Here is a 24,373-nt window from a genome sequence, read left to right as displayed (position 1 = left end):
CTCATAAGCCAACCCTCTCAACTCTGGAATCAACCTAGTGAATCTGCTCTGAACCCCCTCCAGTGCCAGTGCATCCTTTCTCAAGTAAAAAAAAACTGTCCACAGTATTCCAGGTGTTGCCTCACCAGCACCTTATATAGCTGCAACATAAAGTCCCTGTTTTTAAAATCCATCCCTCGAGCAACAAAAGATAAAATTTCATTTGCATTCTTAATTACCTGCTGTAATTGCAAACCAACATTTTGTGATTCATGCACAAGAACACCCAAGTCCCTCTGCACAGCAGCATGCTGCAATTTTTTACCATTTAAATAAGTCAATTTTGCTGTTATTCCTGCCAAAATGTATGACCTCACATTTACCAACATTGTACTCCATCTGCCAGACCCTTGTCCACTCACTTAAGCTATTCATGAGGGAGATTATCTTCCCTGGAATGCCATAGCTTGCTATCAACTTCCACAGTGGTCAATGCTGTCAAATGCCTTTTTGTAGTCTACAAAATTAAAGTCGATCAATAAGTTCCGTTCCGCTGATTGTTCAATTGTAATCCATGGGTTGCTATCTGATCCACATAATAGCTTCCTCAGCAAAAACCTGCCCGATTGTCCCTTAAAATATCTTCTACTGCCCCTTTCATTCTCTACTGTATGCTGCGGGTCAGTACTTTCTCCGGCACAGAGAGCAACATTATCCCACGATAGTTCTTACAAAGATTGAAATCGCCCTTCTTTGGACGTTTCACCACATAATCTTCCTTCAATCCTTTCTTCCTCCCATATTTTCCTTGGGAATCCATAAAGCATATCCAACTTCTGCTGGTATGTCGTCTGGTCCAGTTAATCTGACACACTTCAGCGATAAGGTGGCTTGCCTGATTTCTGTTTCTGACGGCGGTTCACAGCTGATATCCGGTAGGAGCTAGGATGGAAGTTGAGGTCCAGGTCAACCATGTTGTCATCTCTGGCTTGTTGCTGGCACCACGTGCTAGCAAGTTGAGGAACAGGGAGAGAGTGCAGATAAACACGTGGCTGCAGGGATGGTGTAGGAGGGAGGGTTTCAGTCACATGGATAATTGGAGCACATTCTGGAGAAGGTGGGCCTGTACAATTAGGATGGTTTGCACCTGAAATAGAGGGGCACCAATATCCTGGGAGAGAGATTTGCTATGGCTCTTCGCGGGGGGGTTTAAACTGATTTGTCAGGGGAATGGGAAAATGAGCTGTCGTCCAGAAGCCAGTGTCGAGTGTAGTGAGATACTGAGGAGGGTATCAAGGTTGCAGGAGTGTACCGGCAGACAGGAAGGTGGGTTGAAGTATGTCTACTTCAATGCAAGGAGCATCCAGAATAAGGTAAATGAACTTGGAGCATGGATTGGTACTTGGGATTACAATGTTGTGGCCATTACAGAGGCATAGTTAGAACAGGGACAGGAATGTTCTTGGAAGTTCTGGGGTATAGATGTTTCAGTAAGAGTAGGGAAGGTGGTAAAAGAGGTGGAGGAGTAGCATTGTTAATCAAGGATAGTTTAACGGCTGCTGAAAGGCAGTTCGAGGGGGATCTGCCTACTGAGGTAATATGGGCTGAAATTAGAAATAGGAAAGGATCAATCACGTTGTTAAGAGTTTTCTATATGCCCTCAAATAGTAATAGAAATGTGGAGGAGGAAATTGCAAAGCAGATTATGGATAGGTGTGGAGGTCACACGGTAGTTATCATGGGTGACTTTAACTTTCCAAACATTGATTGGAATCTTTATAGGTCGAATAGTTCAGATGGGTAGGTTTTTGTACAGTGTGTGTAGCAGGGTGTTATGACACAATATGTGGATAGGCAGGCAAGAGGTGGGGCCACTTTGGACTTAGTACTGGGTAATGAACTGGGCCATGTATTAGATTTGTTTGTGAGAGAGCATTTTGGAGATAGTGACCACAATTTGGTGTCTTTCATTATTGCAGTGGAGAGGGATACAGCCATATGGCAGGGCAAGGTTTATAAATTGGAGGAGGGGTAATTATGATATGATTAGGCAAGAATTAGAGAACATAAGATGGGAACAGAAACTGTCAGAAAAAGGCACAATGAAAAGTGGATCTTGTTCAAGGAACAAATGCTGAGTGTGCTTGATATGTCCTTGTCAGGTGGGGAGGAAATGGCCAAGTGAGGGAACCATGGTTCACAAAGGAGGTTGAATGTCTTGTCAAGAGGAAAAACAAAGCATACATAAGCTTGAGAAAACAAGGTTCAGTTGGGTCGCTTGAGGGTTACAAGGTAGCAAGGAATGAGCTAAAAAAAGGGCTTAGGAGAGCTGGGAGGGGGCATGAGAAGTTCTTGGCTGGTCAGATCAAGGAAAACCCCAAGGCTTTTCACTCTTATGTGAGAAATAAAAGAATGACCAGGGTGAGGTTAGGGCCGGTCAAGGATAGTAGTGGGAACTTGTGCATGGAGCCAGAACAGATAGGAGAGGCGATGAATGAATACTTTTCTTCAGTGTTTACCAAGAAGAGGGGCCATATTTTTGAGGATGAGAGTGTGATACAGGCTGATAGGCTGGAGGGGGTAGATGTTCTGAGGGAAGATGTATTAGCAATTTTGAAAAACCTGAGGGTCGATATGTCCCCTGGGCCCGATGGGATATATCCTGGGGTTCTTTGGGAGGCAAGGGATGAGATTGCAGAGCCTTTGGCTTTGATCTTTGGGTCCTCACTGTCCACGGGGATAGTGCCAGAGGACTGGAGAATGGTGAATGTTGTTCCTCTGTTCAAGAAAGGAAATAGGAATGACCCTGGTAATTATAGGCTGGTTAGTCTTACTTCGGTGGTCTGTAGGTTAATGGAAAAGGTCTTGAGGGATAGGATTTATGACCATTTGGAAAGATGCAGCCTATTCCGGGATAGTCAGCACAGACATGCGAAGGATAAGTCTTGCCTTACAAATTTGATTGAATTCTTTGAGGAGGTGACTAAGTGTGTAGACGAAGGTAGAGCAGTTGATGTCATATACATGGATTTTAGTAAGGTTCCCCATGGTAGGCTCATGAAGAAAGTAAGGAGGTATGGGACAGAGGGAAATTTGGCTGATTGGATAAGTAACTGACTATCTCATAGAAGACAGAGAGTGGTGGTGGATGGAAAATTTTCAGACTGGAGACCAGTTACCAGCGGTGTATCACAAGGATCAGTGCTGGGTCCTCTGCTATTTGTGATTTTTATTAATGACTTGGAGGAGAGGGCTGAAGGGTGGGTCAATAAACTTGCTGATGACACCAAGATTGGTGGAGTATTGGATGACGTGGAGGGCTGTTGTAGGCTGCAAAGAGACATTGATAGAATGCAGAGCTGGGCCAAAAACTGGCAGATGGAGTTTAACCCTGATAAATATGAGGTGATTCATTTTGATAGGACAAATTTGAATGCTTATTACAGGATCAATGGCAGTGTTCTGAGGAATATGGAGAAACAGAGAGATCTTGGGGTTCATATCCACAGATCTCTGAAGGCTGTCACTCAAGTTGATAGAGTCTTGAAGAAGGCCTATTGTGTGTTAGCGTTTATTAATAGGCAGTTTGAGTTTAAGAGCTGTGGGGTTATGCCGCAACACTACAGGACCTTGGTGAGTCCAGATTTGGAATATTGTGTGCAGTTCTGGTCACCTCACTATAAGGAGGATATGGAAGCATTGGAGAGAGTGCAGAGGATATTTACCAGGATGCTGCCTGGTTTGGAGGGTAGGTTTTATGAAGAAAGGTTGAGGAAGCTAGGGCTTTTCTCTTTAGAGCGGAGGAGGATGAGAGGCGATTTAATAGAGGTTTATAAGATGATGAGGGGGATAGATAGAGTGGACAGTTAGAGACTATTTCCTCAGATGTAGCTGCCGGAATTGCTGCCAGTGGAGGTAATGGAAGTGGATACGATAGTGACTTTTAAGCGGTGTCTGGACAAATACATGAAGAGGATGGCAATAGAGGGATATGGTGCCCAGCAGAGCAACAGGCTTTAGTTTAGATGGGCACCATGCAGTGCAAACTTGGAGGGCCGAATGGCCTGTTCCTCTGCTGTAATTTTCTTTGTTCTTTGTTTGTTATGGTCTTTTGAGGTAAGGTTTCATTTTGGGATCTTGTTGTCCAGTTATGACATCAACTGGGATCCTCTTGTGTATTAAGCCCAGGTACATTTGTGAACCTGCATATTGGTGGTCAGTGATTCACCATGTGAACATGCCTCCCCCAACCCCACCCTTTAGCTGTATCCATTGTCAGTGCCTGTATCTGAATTTGTTCGCTCGGCTCATATGAGTGACATCTTCAGGAAATTTGCAAGTTCCTAAACAGAGGGGTGTCCACATTTCCAACACCAACAATGTAAGTGAGATACAAAGGTTAGGGTTTAGCATTGTTATGTTCATGCAACGTGAACTTATCTTGTACACCCCTAATGATTTTCCTTTAAAAAAATTGGATTTGAGAGATCAGTTGACTTATTTTTTTCCTACAAATATATATAAAAATAGAAGTCCCCTTGAGCTAATCTTCATGTGTGGTCAAAGTTTACAAAGCCATTAAAATACAAACGGCATTTCTGAGGAGTTATGAAAATGCAAATAACACTTCCTGTGATCAATAACTCCACATCTCCAACTCATTTAAAAAATGGGTTTCACAATGCAGTTTGTAGACTCGATTCCAAAGTTGAAATCCAGAAAATGGGTGTGAAAAACCCTATGTTATCACAACAGTATGTGGTTAGGTGATACTCAGACTTCATTGTTTGACAATAACAACTATTAGAAACTATTTGTGAAGACAATGCAAGAAATACTGTGGTCACATGACTGAAACTAGAATTTGGATGTGAAGATTTAATAAGGCACGTTATGGAGCGGAAAGTAAAATCATCTTGATTAGGAACAAGACCCTGTCTGAGAAACACAAGTAGGAAGAGACTTTGATTTGCCTTGACCTCTCGACCTGAAGAACAGACCAGAGTTCTTACACCTTGACTGGATTGGAAGAATAGAGATCTGCTACTGTGAACAATAAACAACCACAAATCCATCTTTGAAAACCTCCAAAACCTTTTCCTCATTGAACCAAAAATGGACAACAAGCCCGCATCATTTCAAGACTTCACCATGGGGAAATGCAAATGTGACAAACAACTCTTGAACTCTTAAGATCTAAGTGCATGCTACTTTTGGAATCTTTTCTTGAATGTGCATGTCTCTGTATGAATGTATGAGGGGGCATGGCTGCATATATATTTGAGTGCCAAATAATATCTTTCTTTTCAAAAATCTGTTATTTGTCTGTTCCTGTCAGTTAAAAACCTCAGGGGTTAAAACACTTTACTTTAAAACATGCTGTATTTGGTCTGTTGAGAGGTAGAAAAAAGGAGAACTATCCCTGTCATCTCTCCCTTGTCCGTAGCAGCATGAAGCTAAAGTAGAGGAAGGAGTTGCTGGAGAAAACAGCTTGTGGTGCAAAGTGTGGTCATGGATAGAAGAAGAAAGAAAAAGGGCGTGAAGAAACCCTGACTGGCTTCTCCTTCATCATTGCCGTCTGCTAAGGTAATGGCTCGCAATGATACAGTCAGATTAATATGACAGGTTTACTTAGGCTTTTTCCCCAATATAATTGTGGACGCAGAAGTACAGAATGGCAAAAGTCCATTCAAAAATTGTGGCCAAAATATGGAAGTATGGCACAGACAGGAAAGACAAACAGAAGTACAGAATGGCAAAAGTCCATTCAAAAATTGTGGCCAAAATATGGAAGTATGGCACAGACAGGAAAGACAAACAGAAGTACTTTTTTTAAACAATTCTATAGAAATATGTAATTAGTTCTACTCAATTTTCCTTCCTGTTTCCCATAGTTTTCAAATGAAAGCAAGACCATCGTGCACATTTGTAATTCAGTCTGCATTCCAAACTCCAACGGAAAAGACTACAAAGGTACCGTTTTCCACTGAAGTTATGCGGTTAAAATGGAGACATAGGTGTAACCCACCAATGGCTGCAGTGATTTCCATTGGACAACACAAATTAATAGTTTTTTTTGTATCCTGAAATGTTTGACTTGACTTTTTTCTTAATGACCTGCAATTTTTAGATACCTCAAGTTACCATCAATAGTATCTGAGTCATTAGCAATTCTGAGATGTGTCCACAACAGCTATCTCCAAAGTTTAGGCCAGGCTGCTTTCTAGCTGATATTAATGTGAAACTAAATTCAATAATAGAATACCTACAGTGCAGAAGGAAGCCATTCGGCCTATTGAACCTACACCAATAACAATCCCACCCAGGCCCTTTCTCCGTAACCTCACATATTTACCCTACTAATTGCCCTGACACTAAGGAGCAATTTAGCATGGCCAATCAACCTAACCTGCACATTTTTGGACTGTGGGAGAAAACCAGACCATCCAGATGAAACCCATGCAGATAAGGAGAGAACATGCAAACTCCACACAGCCAGTCACCCAAGCTGGGAATCGAACCTGGATCTCGGGCACTGTGAGGCAATAGTGTTAACCACTGTGTCACCGTGCCACCCAAATAATCTGGAAATATATAAGCAGCCACCAAAAAAGTTACTGTGAAAATGATCAAATTGTTCGTTAACATCTCTCATGAAGGGACCCCTAACTTGTCTAACTTGACCCCTAACATATATTCGAGTACCACATTATGTGGTTAACTCCGACCTAAGTTGGGTAGTAAATAATCGGCCTGACAGTGTCATCCACATGCTTATAAAGATATGATAAAACAAGACTTATTGGGAGACAGGTAGATGAGATAAGGCAACCTAGGCCAAGTTCCAATAGGGGAGTATACCAATGCAAAAGTATCAGATGAAAAAAAAATTTGAGTGTTTGTTTAATCCTATCTGCACCTTCAAACACTTGTTTACCTGATATGAGCTATAAAATTGGCTGATGTTTTCTGATCCATTGCTTCACAGTATGAACTGATAGTGTCTGAGAATGCTTCATCTATCTCCAAAGATAAGGCCAGGCTGCTTTCGAGCTGATATTAATGTTAGTAAACAAATCATAACAGTTCAATTTATTTTGCACCATCACAGTGGAATAGCTTTAATCAGAGTAGTGTGGTTGGACATGCTTGTTTTCCTCACTGGTGGGCAGAATGCCAACTGGGTAACCTCATTCTACAGGTATAATCTTGTTGATACTGGTGTTGCTAAGCAATGGTACCAAACGCACACAAGCTACTGGCAGCAATCTTTGCCCCGGTTTTGCAGCTACATTAGAATCAGCATCTCCTCTGGGGCACAGGTTTCACTGATGGTGCCACATGTGAATTAAATCCATACTCCAGTCATCTTTCAGAGGAAGTTTTAATGAGAAGTGATATCTTAGTCACGTGACCTTATCAATTCTTACGGTTGTATTTATCTATTTTCAAGGAATTAGTTATTTGCCCTCCTTTTCCTCTTTCCAAAAAGTATACACTGACTTTATTCTCCTTACCCAAAAATGCATTATCCCATGCTTCCCTGTACTAAATGAACCTGTCTATCCATTCTGATAAATATGCCCATGTCCTCTTAAAATCTTCTGACTCAGAGGCACGTGCTATCATTGAGCCAGCTGATACTTGCAGCTAAATATTGCAGCCCTCCTCACTGTTTGTCAAGGTCTCTATGTGTCATCTGCAAATTTTAGTATGATGCTCCTTTTGCCTGAGTACAAATCATTTACATATATCGAATAAAGTTTTACATTCAGCACTGATCCCTGGATTACGCATAATTTTAATCCTTTTCCAATTCAACAATACCAATTAGCCCTAACCCCTTGTTTTTTTGCCTGTCTGCCAATTTTCTAACTATCCTGTTATGTTCCCTCCTATAACAGACTTCCTGACTTTGTGTGACAGGATTCTTGTAAGGCTCCCAAGCAAATCTATCATACAATCAATCTATTTACAGATCATAGCATGCATCCCTTCCTTCCCCATCTCTCTGGATTCTATGATCCTGTCCCCCACCCCTTCACTATATTGCACAACCACAATCTTCTCCCTGTCTCCCAGATCTCCCTAGCGTCCCACAATTTCCCCCCTCCTCCCTGACCTCTTAATTGAGACTAGATGATTTACTGAGCACCTCTGTCTAATCCCCAAGCATAAACCGAAGCTTCCAATTCCCTCTCCATCACACCTTCACTCTGACCTTTCTATCCTCGTCGCTTTACAGTGCTCCAATGAAGCTCTGCGCAAGCTTAAGGAATAGCACTTTATCTTTTGATTAATCTTCCACCTTCAAAACTGACTTCAAAAATTTCAGATCATAAAATCAACTCTCCTTTCCTTGCACTCATGATTCTGCAGTAGACATTTACACCTCCTTATACCCATTTTTTTTCCTCTAACGTGCCAATGCCTCCACACCTGTTTGCCTTGCACGTCACAGAATCACTGAATTGTTACGGCAGAGAAAGAGGCCATTTGGCCCATTATGTCTGCATCAGCTCTCCAAACAAGCGCTGTGGCTTAATGCCATTCCCCTATCTTTTCCCCACATCCCTGCATATTGTTTTCATTCAGGTAATCATCTAATGCCCTTTTGAATGCATCAGTTGAACCTGCCACCACATTTCCAGCAATGCATTCCACACCTGAACCACTTGTGTGAAATGATTTTTTTTCTCACATCACACTTGCTTCTTATACAAATCACTTTACATCTATGCCCTTTCATTCTTAATCCTTGTCTGAGGTGGAACAGTTTCTTCCTATCTACTCCGTCTAGTCCCTCATGACTTTAAACATCTCTATCAGTCTTCTTCTCTCCAAGAAGAATAGTGCCAACGTTTTTATTCTATCCTCAGAACTGAAGTTTCCACCACTGGAATCATTCTTGTAAACCTCTTCTGCCCTCTCTGATGTATTTGTATTCTTCCTATAGTGCGTGCCCAGAACTGTACACAGTATTTCAGCCAAGGTCGATTGAGTGTCTTGATTATTATCTGATTTGTCACTAAATCAATCTTTCCTTTTGCTCTATCATGTTTTTTTTTACTCCCCCCAGTTCAGCTTTTCTCTCTCTCTCTATTCTTGCTTATAAATTCTTAAATCTCTAACTAAATACAATTCTGATAAAAGCCCATTGACCTAAAACATTAACTTGGTTTCTCTCTCCACTGATGATGCCAGATCTACTGAATATGTCCATTGTTTTCTGTTGCTGTTAACAGCTTAATGTTTCCTCCGTCAGTTTTTTTTCCAGTTTGAGTGAAACACAGCTGCTTGCTCTTCATGCCTCCAGATAACACCATCCTGCTTGAAAGCCAAAGCTATGGGTACCTTCAGAAGCAAACAGTTTGGAGTTGGATAACCATTTTAGACCTACCTTATTTCCACTCTCTACTTCCTGTCTGCCATCCAGTTCTCTATCCATGTCACAACATTACCCCCCATGTCATGAGGCTTTAATTTTGATCACTAATCTCTTTTGGGATCTTGTCAAAAGCCTTTTGAAAGTCCAGATACACAACATCCACTGGTTCATCCCTGTCCCCTCTACAGGTCACATTTTCAAAAAAATTCCAGATTTGTCAAGCAGAATTTCCCTTTAGTGAATCCATGCTGACTTGGACCAATCCTGTCATCGCTTTCCAAATGCTCAGTTATTGCATCCTTAATAATTGACTCCAGCATTTTTCTCACCACCAATGTCAGGCTAACTGGTCTATAATTCCCTGTTTTTTTCTCCCTTTTTTTAGAAAATGAGGTTACATTAGCTATCCTCCAATCCTCTGGATTGATTCTAGAGTCTACAGAGTGCTGGAAAATGATCACCAATGCATCCACTATTTCTCGGGTCACTTCCTTGAGTACTTTGGGATGCAGAGCATCAGGCCCTGGGGACTTATCAAGTTTTAATTCCAGCAATTTTCCCAACACAATTTCCTCGCTAATAAAGATTTACTTCAGTTCCTCCTTAATTCTAGAACCTCTATCCCCTAGTATTTCTGGAAGGTTATTTGTGTCCTCCTTGGTGAAGACAGATCCAAAGTATTTGTTCAGCTGGTCTGCATCTTTTTGTTGCCCATTAAGAATTTACCTGATTCTAACTGTAAGGGATCTACATTTGTCTTCACCAGTCTTTTTATCTTCACATATCTATAGAAGTTTTTGCAGTCAGTTTTTACGTTTTCTGCAAGCCGACTCTCATATTCTATTTTCCCCTTCTGAATTAAACCCTTTGTCCTCCTTTGCTGGATTTTAAATTTCTCCCAGTCCTTAGGTTTGCTGCTTTATCTGGCCAATTTATATGCTTCCTCTTAGGCCTTAATACTATCCCTGATTTCCCTTATTAGAAAAGGATGAGCCACCTTCCCCATTTTACTCTTACATCAGACAGGGATGCACAGCTATTGAAGTTCATCCATGTGTTCTTTAAATGTCTGCCAGAGCTTATCTACTGTCAACCCCTCAGGTATCCTTTGCTAGCTTATCCTTGCCAATCATGTCTCATAACATCAAAGTTAGCTTTCCTCAAGCTCAGGACCCTAATCTCAGACTTAACTATGTCACTTTCCATCTTAATGAAGAATTCTACCATACTGTGGTCACGCCTCTCCGAAGTATCTTGCACCACAAGGTTGCTAACTAATCCTTTCTCATTACACAGTACCCAGTCTAAGATGGCCTGCTGTCTAGTTAGTTCCTCGACATATTGGTCGAGAAAACCATCCTTTATACATTCCAAGAAATCCTCCTGCATCACGTTGCTATGCATTTGGTGAGCCCAATCAATATGCAAATTGAAGTCACCCATGATAACTGCTGTGCCCTATTGCACACATCCCCAATCTCACTACTACTGTTTGGTGGCCTGTACACATCTCCACTAGCGTTTTTTTGTCCTTTGGTATTCTGCAGCTCCACCCTTTCAGATTCCACATTGTTCAGGCTAATATCCTTCCTTACTATTGCATTAATTTTTTCTTTAACCAACAATGCCACCCTACTCCCCTTTCCTTTCCATTTACCTTTTCTGAATATTGAACACCCCTGGATGTTGAGTTCCCATCCCTGGTCACCCTGGAGCCAGGTCTTCTTGATCCCAATTAATCATATCCGTTAATGACTATCTGCACAGTTAATTCATCAATCTCATTACAAACACTCCTTGCATTGAGACACAGAGCTTTCATGCTTTTTTTTCAGCATTTGTTGCTCTCTTAGAATTATGATGTAATGTGGCCCTGTTGTGATAGTGGAAGGACCTTTAAATTTACCTGCTTTATGACAGCTAATGTCATAAAATTGGGGGCATGGCTTCCTTATCTCCAACACTCTAGTCCTCAACTAAAGGCCTCAGGGTGTGCAGCCCCACACAATTTTCAGCTCATCCAAGTTCGAAAGTTGCCAAGAAAGAAGTGATTGGATTTCTAGGTATGAAACTAGGAACAGAATGGCAATCCGACTCGGGTTACTACTCTGTGGAAGTTCAGGCCCAATATGTTTATAAACCATAAAACAAACCTACAACATGCAGGTAGGTAATCGGTACATTTAACTTGCAGCTAGAAAAACACAGATAGCCTCTTTGATTGTTGGCAACCCTAAGTGGCAATCAGCTATTTTGGCTCACAAATCTGAATCTGTTTATATGTATGTCACACATTAAAGTAACGAGATCTCCACATGTTCATTATGGTTTACAAACAGTGTCAGATTTCTGAACATAAATACAACACTTAACAGGTGTTTAATGTAGCCATAACAACGTAAAAATAGTTGCTTAGGCCAATTAATAATGCCCACCATTGGTTAGACTTTTCCTTGCCTGCTTAATCAACATATTTTGCCTTGCAAATTACTGAAAATTTTACATTAAAATGGTGCAGCATCTGGAAGTGTGCAATTTGTATAGCTTTTTCACCAGCAGACGGGCACCACAACAGCTCAGTGACTATCACTGCTAGCTGTGCAGATACATGGATTTGGGCCAGTGTCTGTGGGAGTTTGTGCATTCTCCCTGTGATTGCGTGGGTTTCCTCCGGGTGCTCCGGTTTCCTCCCACACCCCAAGATGTGGTCTTAGGCTGATTGGTGTACCAAATTGACCCTACACTATTCTCCCCTGGATCTGGCTACATTAGGGGTACCATTCACATACACACAGGGCAGGGTAGGTGTAGGAAAATGCTTTGTTGAAATGGCAGCGCGGGCTCGTTGGGCCGAAGGGCCTGTTTCCCATGCTGGGTTGTTCTTTGTTTCTTTGTTAACCCAAGAACAAAAAACATCATCTTATATTTATAGTGTGCCTTCAACATAGTAAAAGATCCTAAGTCATTGCACGGGATTATCAAATAAAATTGACATTGATCTGATCAAATGACTTGTTTCTGTACATTGCAAAATTAATACAAAACCACAGAACAAAGAACAAAAACAGGCCGGGAAACAGGCCCTTCAGCCCAACGAGCCCACGCCGCCATTTTAACATTACCAGTCCTCCCTCCACCCATGACCCTTATCTATGCTTATGGCATTCCACATTGAGGGAAACTAATTTAGGGACAATTTATTACCTCCAATCAGCCTAATAGCACATCTTTGGGGTGTGGGAGGAAACCGGAGCACCCGGAGAAAACCCACGCAAGCACGGGGAGAATGCGCAAACTCCCACAGACATTGGCCCAAATCCATGTGTCTGCACAGCAAACAGTGATAGTCACTGAACTGTCGTGTTGCCCAGCATCTGGTCCAGTTTAAGCGCAGAAGATGTTATTAAAGCAGGGTAATGAAAGTTTGGTCAAAGAGATGGGCTTCAAGGAGTGTCAGAGGAGAGAGAGATGGAAAGGTTTAGGGAGGGCATTACAGAGCTAAGAGCTGAAAGCCCTTGGTCAATGGTAGAGTGATTAAAATTGAAGAGGAATACAGGCCAGAATTGAAGGAATGCAGAGATCTTAGGATGTTGTGGAGCTGGAAAAAGTTACACAGGTAAAGCATGGAGACTCTCATGGAATTTGAAAGGGAACGTTAAAACTAAAATGTTGCCAGACTGTGAGTCGATGTTGGACAACAAGCACAGAGGTAATCAGTGAATGAGACTTTAAGTGCAAGTTAGGTCATGATATCAGAGATTTTGGTAAGCTTAAAAACATGAAGGTAGAAAGTGGAAGAGCATCGGTAGTGAGTTGGAATAGTCAAGTGTAGTGATAACAAAGGCATAGACGACGGCCTATGCAGCAGCTGAGTTGAGGCACATAAATGTTATGGATGTGGAAAGAAGTGGGATAATTTTCCCCTTTGCTCACACCTCAGCTAGCAGCAACAGGATTATTTTTGAGAAGGAGTATCCATTTGAGTACTGTGAGTTTACAGAACAAACACAAGCAGGGTTCCTTGTAAGTTTAAATAAAGAGTTAAAAAGCATTTATTTTTCACATCACCTAAAATATAAATCCTACAATCACCCAGTCCCCAAACAAGCAGGCATACACACACACAAAATAATTTATAGAGATGTAACATGCACTTGAATTCCTAATAGACTGTCAAGAAACAAGTCACTTGTTTACAGTGCTTATAATTGACCTTTCGAGGCAGAGTTCTTTCCTTTTTATCGGTGAGATCTTTTTCACTGAGGTTCTAGTCCCAGCCTGACTTGCTGAGCTCCCTTGAGGATTCATAAGGTATTGGCTCCCTTTCCAGCAAGTTTCAGTCATATTATGGCAGCATCAACGTATCTCATTATCCATAGAATGGGTTGGAGTCAAAGAACAAACAAGGAGCAAAGAACAGTACAGCACAGGAACAGGCCCTTCGGCCCTCCAAGCTTGTGCTGCTCATGTGCCCAACTAGACCATTCATTTCTATCCCTCTATTCCCAGTCTGTTCATGTGGCTATCTAGATAAGTCTTAACTGATCCCAGCGTGTCCGCCTCAACCACTTTGGTTGGCAGTGCATTCCAGGCCCCCACCATCCTCTGTGTAAAATACGTCCCCCTGACATCTGTGTTGAACCTTGTGCCCTTAACCTTGAACTTGTGACCCCTTGCGTTCGTCACCTCCAACCTGGGGAAAAGCTTCCCACTGTTCACCCTATCTATGCCCTTCACAATTTTATACATCTCTATTAGGTCACCCCTCAATCTCCGTCTTTCCAGGGAGAACAACCGCAGCTTGCCCAATCTCTCCTCATAGCTAAGACCCTTCATACCAGGCAACATTCTGGTAAACCTTTTCTGTACTGTCTCCAAAGCCTCTGCGTCCTTCTGGTAGCGTGGTGACCAGAACTGGACGCAGTATTCCAAATGTGGCCTAACCAATGCTCTATACAGCTGCAACATCATATTGCCAACTTTTATACTCTATGCCCTGTCCATTAAAGGCAACCATGCCATATGCCTTCTTCACCACTCTCTCCACCTGCGCTACCACCTTTAGGGATCTGTGGACTTGCACACCCAGAACCCTCTGTGAGTCATTGGCCGGAATTTTACCATCCCGCCTGCCATGGAAATCAGAGCGGGAGATGGGCGGAACATAGAAAGGTCTGTTGATCTCAGGCGGGATTTTATGGTTTCAGGATGAGTGAGGCCATGAAATCCTGTCCATTGACTCATGCAATTGACACACAATGGAGATGTTTGATGTGCCATCAAACATTCCAGTTATGATCATCTCATTGAATGACATTGTTTGAAAACCCATCTTCCATTGATCGGCAGCCATTGTCGTATTAAAGCTCTTCCATTGAAATGGTGAAGGGTAGCCAATTACCATCTTAAGTTCAGTGTTGTCAGTGTACATGTGGTACCTGACACTATGTTTTCAGATGATGTTGCTGATTGGTAACATGTCAAGAATAAGTCGGAGGGAACCAAGGTTTTAATGTAAGACCTGAATAAGGAAGACTAAGCTAGAATGATGAGTTCAATATTAAATGAAATGCAGAAACAGAAATGAAGGAAAATAAATAAAAAAACATAAACTGCTGGAAAAACAACTGGGGTTCTGAAGGACAGCTATTTTGGATTCAAAAATGTTAACTCTGTTTCTCTTTCCACATGCTGCCAGGCCTGCTGATTTTTCCATTACTTTCTGTTTTTATTTCAGCTTTGCAATATTTTGTTTTTACTAAAGGGTAAGAAAGATTGAATTGAAAGAGAGAATGAGGGATAGAAATAAAAATAAAAGATCCCTTTTTTAAAATGTGCTGAAATCTGAGGAAGATTGCACTTGAAATAGTTAATTTCCAATATCACAGGCAGTAATGGAAACATTGCTTTGTTCTGTGAAGTTATATGTATGAAGTAGTGGCATTATGGAAAAATTGGTCAAGTATTTGGTACAAAATAAGGAAAACTGACTCTGCATAACCTAAGACATGAATAAGACCGGAGAAGGTCAAGACCTGATAAGGCTGACTCCACATACCTAGGTTTGTATGAGTGAGATGAGATAAAGTCAGAGATGACGAAGTCATCGGCCTTCTTCCGTTCCATCAAAAGGACAAGATAAAGGTATGAATGATGAGCCAAAGAGTTTTAGGAGGTCAGCAGGTTGTACCATTATTTATGACATTACTTATGATGCCTCTATTTGATCAAATTCCTGAATAAGCTCTGGTCATGCAAATTAATAATGATTATGTATAAATGTTGAATTGATTCTTTATGTAAGCGCGGACTTGAGGAGGAATTAGCAAGTCGTAATGACGGTTCTCTGAACTCAAGTTTTTGTCAATATTGCATACAGTCCTCTGTAAATAAAGGCTAGTTATTTGGTCGGAATGAATTTTGTTGAGTCTCTCTATCACAGTCAAGAAGCAGGAAAAAATTCTACTTCAACAGTTCCAAGGGTAAATATACTTAAAATGACAACTTCCTGTGGCAAGTTTACTTGGTATCTATCCACTATGCAAGTTCATGCCACTCCACACTTACTCACCCTTGCCTAAAAATTCTGCGTCACCTGCATTTCAATAACAGCAGCACCATTAGCCTCACCGTTACCTTGGCAGCAATTCTTGCAGTTGGGGGCGGAGGGGATGGGGGGTGTAGTGTGATTAGCCTTGCCGATCTCATTATCTGAATGGGCAGCCCATACACCTCTTATTGCCTGACCCAGCAGGGGCAGGTAACATGAAATTTCTGATGATCCAGAAAATTTTTCTGAAGCAATAACAGCTCCTGCTGTGTTGCCAGGATAAACCTCACTTATTTAACTTATCCCTGGCAGGAAACTAATGTATGGGTTAGGTTGGATGGCTATGCTAAATTGCCCCTTATGTCCCAAGACGTGCGGGCGAGGGGGATTAGCAGGGTAAATATTAGGGTTATGGGGATAGGGCCGGGTACATTGCCCTGTTGGAGATTCAATAGATCGAATGGCCTCTTTGATTTCATTTATTATTGTTATGTGTGCTGGGATACAGTGAAAAGTAATGCATGGTACATGCGGCACTGTGGCACAGTGATTAACACTGCTGCCTCACAGCGCCAGGGACATGGGTTTGATTGGCGGCTTGAGTCACTGTCTGTGCAGAGTCTGCGTGTTCTACCTGTCCGCATGGATTTCTTCCAGATGCTCCAGTTTCCTCCCACAGTCTGAAAGATGTGCTGGCTAAATGCACTGGCCATACTTCCCCAGTGTACCTGAAAAGGCACCAGCATGTGATGATTAAGGAATTTTCACAGTATCTTCATTGTTTAAAGTTTATTTATTAGTAAGTTTACACTAAAACTTCAATGAAGTTACTGTCAAAATCCCCTCGTCACTATACTCCGGCATCTGTTCGGGTAGAGAGGGTGAACTTAGCATGGCCAATGCACCTAACCAGCATGTCTTCCGGACTGTGGGAGGAAACAGGAGCAGCCGGAGGAAACCCACAGACACAAGGAATACAGTGAACGTTTCCAGTGCTTTTCGGGGAGTAAAATGGGGAGCAGGGTTGTAGTTTGGTGCAGTGAATGGCCTGTCCCACCCTAAGGTGGATGGAGGGTTGCTGTTCCGACTCTTCCAGGCCAGGGGGCGCCAGCGGTCGCGGGAGGAGTCGGGGCGGTGTGTTTACAGGAGGCCGGCTCTGGCAGCCTGGTTACCTTTTCCTGGTTTGTGGAGAAAACACCTTTCATTTCTCTTTCCCTTTCCGTCGCCCTTGCCCCCAGCTTTTCTCTGCGAAGCTCGCGGGACGGCGGAAGCGGCGTTAGTGAAGTAGTAGGAGGAGGAGGAGGAAAGCGAGGCCTTTCCAGCCAAAGGCCTGCTGGTTGGAGCTGGAAAAGAGAAGAGGCCGTCGGACAGCTTGTTTCTCATCTCTTCCCCAACCTCCTCCTTCCCCTTTTCCCTCAATCCTTCCCTCACTCCCCCTCAACAACAGGGGGGAAAATAAGGAACACACACATAACCAGGGAGATGTTGGCCCTTTTCAACAAGCTGCTGGACTGGTTCAAGTCCCTCTTCTGGAAGGAGGAGATGGAGCTGACCCTGGTGGGGCTGCAGTACTCGGGCAAGACGACGTTTGTCAACGTGATAGCGGTAAGAGAATCAGGACAAACACAACCAGAAAAAAACATCCTCAGTATTCACAGGGAACAGGGAGGTGCCAGAAAAACCCTTTGGCAATCAACCCAATTCAGTTGTCTCATGTCAATTATCTGTAAGCAATCTTACTTATTTATGTAATTAAAAATATGAAATGAAGGTTAGAAACAAATCTTTTCCAATAGTTTTGAAGCATTTTGCAACGTTGGCAAAACACTTTGCCTTGTACCTAAATGAAAATGTTTTTTTCTTTTAAAAAATGGTGTTTTGATAATTAGAAGCATACACGATTCTGCGCATCGTCCAGCTTTAACTTCCTGAGTGGTTTCTTAACCCTCTGCGGCCCTACAGTATATCCAGCTAACATTGTTGTGTGTGGCCTGTGTGTGTTTTTTAAATTTCCGTTCCCTGGGTGAGTGTCTTGAAGATGTTTGCTGGTCTGTAGTGAACATGTGACATTTGTAATCTCTGAAAAATGTAAGTATCCAAAAGGTAGAACATTTGATGTATTTGGAAAAAAAAACAAATAATTCATAGGGGGCTGTGAACGAGAATGCGTCTTGGAATTATAACTCATTTTGGGGTTACACCCTAGTTATGAGTATTCATGAATCATACCCAAACAAGAGGGTGTTTTACTAAAACAATAATGCTTTGCAATGTTTTGTATACTCTGAGTGTCTTTTAGTCCAGGATTTTTACAATAGATGGATTGTAGTTTAGTTGCATCATACGACAAATCAATAGGTTTGATAGGACCCTGAGCCTGCTTTATCTCAGTTCTGTGTTTGTACAATTTTTTGTGGTTATGAAACAATTCTGTGTACGTATACTGGAGTAGAAAGAGAAAACATGAGCCAAGTCATTGTTACAGCAGTGATCTGCTTTAGATTTCTCTTATTCCAGCAAAATGACATATAGAACGTTTATTATAATTAACTGGATTTCCTGTGACAAACTATGGCAAGTTGGAGAATACATTATTTTGTAACCTGGGTTCTTTTAAGTGCTAATGCCAACTATCTCTCCCAATACCAGAAGTACTCCTTGGACAGAACTACCTTTTTCTGTCCAACTTGTTTCCCCCTCAAATGGGGTTGGACTCTTCCACTGTTCCCCCTGCAAGTCAGCCTCTACTTTCTTTCTCTTTCTCCCACCCCTGCCTTTGCACAATGAGAATACAAAAGAGGAAATAAATGGTTTTGCAATGTTTTTAGGAATTTTTTGCCTATGGCTGATCAATTTTAAAACTGAATGTGAGAACTAATTGAATCAAAAGGAGAAAATCCATTCAATTAGTGGATTTAATTTCAAATATTAACAAATATCTTTGTATCCCCTTTATACTAAATCCCAGTTTCCTGTTCAAATAAATCAATAACTGTCACTTCAAAAGAAAAATGTCTGTCTCCATTAGCACCAATTGCCCATCTATATATATCATTCAAGTTTTATGTAAACTCCATCGGTGAATAACTTACAGACCGATTTTTCATGATGTGGGGTACTTTTTCCCCATACTTTAACTTAAACTGGGATTGACTAACTCAGCACAGATTGAGGGTGGAACCTAACATCTTCCTGCCTAATGGCTCAATTGCACACTGGAATGTGCCATTTAAGAGTCAGGAAAGATTTTGATACAAACAGGGTATAGGTGCAAGATTGCTCTTTAGACTATATGGCCTGGTTTGTAAGAGAGGGATTATTATTAAAATTGTTGATTCATGTCGGTTTTTTTTCAATTTCTCTTGGGCTCTAAAATGCACTTTAGAATCTTGCAGCTGAGCTTTTACTTGCAAAAGAAGTTTTAACATAAAGTATATGAATAATCATCTTGCATAGATGGAAGGATGCCGTTGATCACGAATGTTGAAAATACGTCTCTTATTATCCACCCGTAAGGCCTTTCACTTAACAGCTGCTATGTTAGTCAGTACAATTTGTAGCCGTGTACTAATGAAACATTTTTATGATATCTGACATGTAAATTGCCCAGTAGAATATGCTACAGTATGTTATGAAGGTTAACTAAATATTTGATCTAACATCTTTCTAATGTACGAATTATGGTCAGCTGCAGTCATGTTTTAGACCTTCTGAACCTTGTATTTGGTAATCATACTTCAAAAAAGAAAATAATCAATTAGTTTTTGTGAAGGATTTTTACTAATGTAAGTACACTTTGTCTGCAGTAGAGGTGTGATTTTGACATCAGAATATTTTTATGGTTTTTGAAGCTATCCTTCATTTGGATGACTCCTTTTAGAAAATGTGCTATCTGGTTATGGTACTGAATTGTGCATATCTGGAAGATTCTACGTTTGATTCCTAATCTCTGTTGGCATGGTTGGTGCTACAGTTGGCCTTGACATTACTGGATAAAGATCATGAAAACAATCCAAGGTCTCCTGTGAAGCTGCCTCGAATGAGATAGATGTAACACGCACATGCACACAGCTTTGGCTTTGCCTCCCTACAGCCAATTAATTTTTAAGAACTATGAACTAGATTCACAGTATGGCCACTTGGATGATGCACCAGATGGCTGTCTGCTCCTGTAAAACCATACTCTAAATATGAGCCACTGCTTTCAGGAAGTGAGGAGTGGAGGTTAGAAGAAGCAGAACCATTTTATTGTTTGAGAGTTGTTTCAAACTACTTTCAGATTATACATTATTTGTGTGTGTATGTATGTACATTAAGCTATTTTACACGTGTTGTACTAAGTAGAAGAATGAAAATTCCTTTTGTAACTCACCATCTTTTGAATTCTGATATCCTGTGATGTTTTGTAAATTTTATACCACTATGCCCCCATGTACCACATGTTAAAAACTGACTTTGTTGCTCACTCTTTTGTATTCCTCATATTCAGGTAACTAATCATGATTTTCTTTTAAAAGTAATTTTTGTGATTATTTTGAATTTGTACCCTCCTATTATTTTGCTCTGATCAATGGATACTGCGTCGAAGCCATTGGTAATATTGTAAACCTCTGCCAGGTCACCACCTCAGTTGTTTGTCAACCTCTTGCAAATGAGCAAGTGGTTAAAATATTGTAATATATAGATTAGTAGCTGAAGCAGCTATATATAGTGCATTTTATATTCTCAGTGTGTTCCAAAGTGCATCATGGAAAACAAGTTATTTTGCAAGCGTTGTCACTTGTTCTGTAGTCTAAGGCAATAACCAGTTTGTGCACAGCAAGGTCCCAATATTGACTGAGCTGAAGGACAAATAAATCTATTTTTATGGTTTGGGTCAAGAATAAAGTTCTGCAAGGGCATCAAGGCAATTTCCCTGCTTTTCTTTAAATAGAGCTGTTGGAAATTTTGTACTACTTGAGCAGATAAGCAGGGCCTCTTGACCTTACCTTTGAATCCTGGTATTCACTAGTGCAGCATTCTCAGTTCTGTACTGAAATGTTTGCCTCAGTGAAATGCTGAAGCCTTGGAGTAAGGTAGAAGCCCATTATCTTGTAGTTTAGAATAAATTTGGTACTTAAGTCATGAATTGTAGCTAACAGGCAGCCTGCTTAACTTTTATGGAAGACAATGATTTGCTATTTGAACTCTTTTTTAAAAAAAACTTACTCCCAGGGAGGAGGTCATACAGTAGTATTGTCACTGGACAAGTAATAGAGGTCTGCATTCAATCTCACCACAGCAGATGGTGAAATTTGAGTTCAATAAAAAACCTGGAATAGAAACCATTATTAATTATGACCCATCTGAGTCACTAATGTCCTTCAGACATTAAATTTGCCATCCTCACCTGAGTTGGCCTCCACGTGACTCCAGATCAACTTTAGAGTCAACCACAGTAATGTGGTTGACTCTGAAAGACCTTCAATTAGTGATGGCAGTAAATATGCATGTGACACGCACGTGAATAAAAATAGATTATCCCTTAACCAAATTACAGAACACTTAATGGGGAATTGTATGACAGTCAAAGTTACCTGCCGTAATCAAAGCATTCATTCAGTTGCATTTAGAATATGCAGTATCTTAACACTTGAACTGGTTAATTGGTGTCTGTTGTTGTGGTAAGCTTCTGTGAGACTGAAAATCCCAGCTGAAATGTCAAAGCTCACTGTGCGAGGTTGAACAAAGGAAGGGAGACGATAAGATGAATTGAATAGATGTAATCAGATGACTTCAAGCTTAATCTAGGTTAACCAGTTGAATGGATGATATTTTCATATCCTGCAGCTTGAAAAGCTTTCAGTTGCCATTTGACTGTTCAGACATTCTGCAACTTATTGCTTCCAGTATAGGAGTTACTTTGCATTAGAACTAGCTGAAATGGAGCTGAGCTTAGCTTAGCCTGAAATGTGAGTCTACGTTTTTTTACAATATTTGGCACATGATTTTCTAAATGGCTTACTTCACATTACTCAAATGTCATGACCAAACGTGTCATGTGAGCTGAATAAAGCAGACGTAGAATCCTTTTTGTCAGAAAATAACTTGCAAAATTCATTAATACACAATTACCTTTTAAAATCGTAGAACCCAATAGTGCAAAAGGAGGCCATTCGGCCCACCGAGTCTGCACCGACCACAATTCCACCCAGGTGCTCTCCACATAACGCCATGCATTTACCCTAGCTAGTCCCCATGACACTAAGGGGAAATTTTGCATGGCCAATCGACCTTACCTGCACATCTTTGGACTGTGGCAGGAAACTGGAACACCCGGAGGAAACCCACGCAGACATGGAGAATGTGCAGACTTCACACATACAGTGACCTAAGCCAGGAATTGAACCCGGGTCCCTGGCGCTGTTGAGGCAACAATGCTAACCACTGTGCCACAGGAGTTGATTCATTCACATTATTAATAGTTAATTATATTTGACACTGGTTTTATAATTTGTATTATGTTTGCACAAAATACTAAATATTTTAGTTTTCTGGGCACTCAAACATCATCTGTTAGGCTGGAAAGTCACTTTGGGTATACATGTGTGTCGTAATGAATAATCTTCATGTCATGTCTATTGGTAGATACCTTACGCCTCGTTTTGAAGTCCACATAAGGGCGGTATGAAGGCGCAGTGGTTAATGCTGCTGCCAACAGCGCCAGGGACCTGGGTTTGATTCCCAGCTTGGGTCAGTGTCTGTGGTGCCCGCACATTCTCCTCGTGTCTGTGTGTTTCCCCTGGGTGCTCTGGTATCTCTCACTGGCCATGCTAAATTCTCCATCAGTGTACCTGAACAAGCGCTGGAGTGTGGTGACTTGGGAATTTTCACAGTAATTTCATTGTTAATGTAAACCTACTTGTGATTAATAAATAAGCTTTAACTTTGCATAGTCACTCCCTTATACACTATGTTAGTTAGTTCCTTCTCAAATTTTTATGGTGCAATGATGCTCTTCCAGTCTTTGCAATCTGACAAATAAACGATCAAGCATTACATAACTGGGTGCTCTTTCAGAGAGTGGGTGCAGATTCAATGAGCCAAATGGTCTCTTTCTGCACTGTTGGGATTCAGTGGATATAGAATTGGTCATCTTTTTTTGAGTATAGTCTATTTTTTGAAATATTTGGAGGTTTTTTTTTAGAAAAGGCAAATCTACTAGTTTGCCACCTCTGCTATGTTGTGAAAAATGTCCAGTATCTTGTCAGGTTGCAAAGGCCCAAAAGAGTAATCCTTTGTTAATGAAGAACAGCATGTATGTGACTTGCATAAATCAATGCCTTTGGATTTTGCTGCTTCTTTTGCAATAATCTACACATCCTGACAGTTTTTCTCCTAAATACTTTAATCAGACAATCTAGAATGGTTAAGGCATCATGCCATTAATCCTGAATTTGCTGGTAATATGAAGGTGAACTAAATGTGTAGCCAAATGTTGAGTAAGTCATCCAACACTTCGTGTCGAGATAAAGAGAAGGCGTAAGTTGAGAACAGCCACAAATTGACTATTTGAGCTATTGCATCATTAGCTTGTTGCCAATCTCCTGATGAGTTTCAAAAAATTGTCACATTCACAGAATGCAATAACTAGGTTCATTGGACATGACTTCTGATTGCAAATGTTTTGCATCACTGAACCTTTTTGTGTGGGGAATAGTGCTGGTATTTAATGGCAAGATTTTGATGACAAGATTTTGTTCTTATAATGACGCTTAACCTTCCAGCCCAGAAACAGCACAAGTGAAACTTTGGAGCCTTACGCAGATATCAAAATCAGCATGTATATAATTCAGAAATTGAGTTTCATAGGCATCTGCATATGAACATACAAATTAGGAGCAGGAGTAGGCCATTCAGCATGAGTAGCATTTATGTAATTCACAATATAAAATTACAATACTGAATATAGATATAGGTAGTGTGCAGTCTTGTCTGGTCTGTCAGAAGCACTGAAACACAACATTCTGTGAGCTTTAACTTTCCAAACTCCGTAAGTCGCAATTCTGTTCTTTCTGCTTTGTTGGCTGAAGATATCCTGCTTTTTTTTTGCTTGACATTCTCTCTTCCGACTCATTCCACTGCATCTCTCTTGTTGTTTTGTGACAGAGATGATTCCAAATTGCATAAGAGTCTTCTATTACGATGTATCATCTGTTTTAATGAAATTTCGCAATTGAAAGCTGCTGGAAGTTGATATTAAGATATCGGCCCAAGTTCTCTCTGGTCTGTTTCTTCTTAACCAATAAAGACTACAATGTTTTTGCATTAAGTTTTGAGCAGAAAAGTTTGTTTTTAAGAAAGCATATAAATTGAAAAATTATTGAGGTTGCTATCTGAGAGTCTAATAAACTGTGTTATTGCAGAGTCACCATTTGAATTATTAACTGCATATCAAAATACTACAGCAAAATGCC

The 24,373-nt window shown here is 40.9% G+C and overlaps 2 protein-coding genes across 2 annotated transcripts in view; one reads left to right on the top strand and one right to left on the bottom strand.

The window, feature by feature from the left end:
• Positions 1–7,003, bottom strand: part of ube2t (ubiquitin-conjugating enzyme E2T (putative)) — a 34,393-nt gene extending 27,390 nt beyond the window's left edge. Inside the window, exon 1 of the mRNA XM_080209732.1 lies at positions 6,917–7,003. The gene's annotated coding sequence lies outside the window, so the exon portion shown is untranslated. The remainder of the gene's footprint in view (positions 1–6,916) is intronic.
• Positions 7,004–17,032: 10,029 nt separating this feature from the next.
• Positions 17,033–24,373, top strand: part of LOC145357031 (ADP-ribosylation factor-like protein 8A) — a 63,602-nt gene continuing 56,261 nt past the window's right edge. The window contains exon 1 of the mRNA XM_080210082.1: positions 17,033–17,522. Within this exon, the coding sequence (XP_080066208.1) occupies positions 17,400–17,522 (123 nt within the window). The 5' untranslated portion in view covers positions 17,033–17,399. The remainder of the gene's footprint in view (positions 17,523–24,373) is intronic.

The sequence above is a fragment of the Carcharhinus amblyrhynchos genome, chromosome 22 (genome assembly GCF_965287045.1).
Source record: "Carcharhinus amblyrhynchos chromosome 22, sCarAmb.v2.hapA, whole genome shotgun sequence".
Classification (NCBI taxonomy): domain Eukaryota; kingdom Metazoa; phylum Chordata; class Chondrichthyes; order Carcharhiniformes; family Carcharhinidae; genus Carcharhinus; species Carcharhinus amblyrhynchos.
Note: the sequence above shows the minus strand (reverse complement) of the source record. Positions and strands in the feature narration are given on the sequence as shown.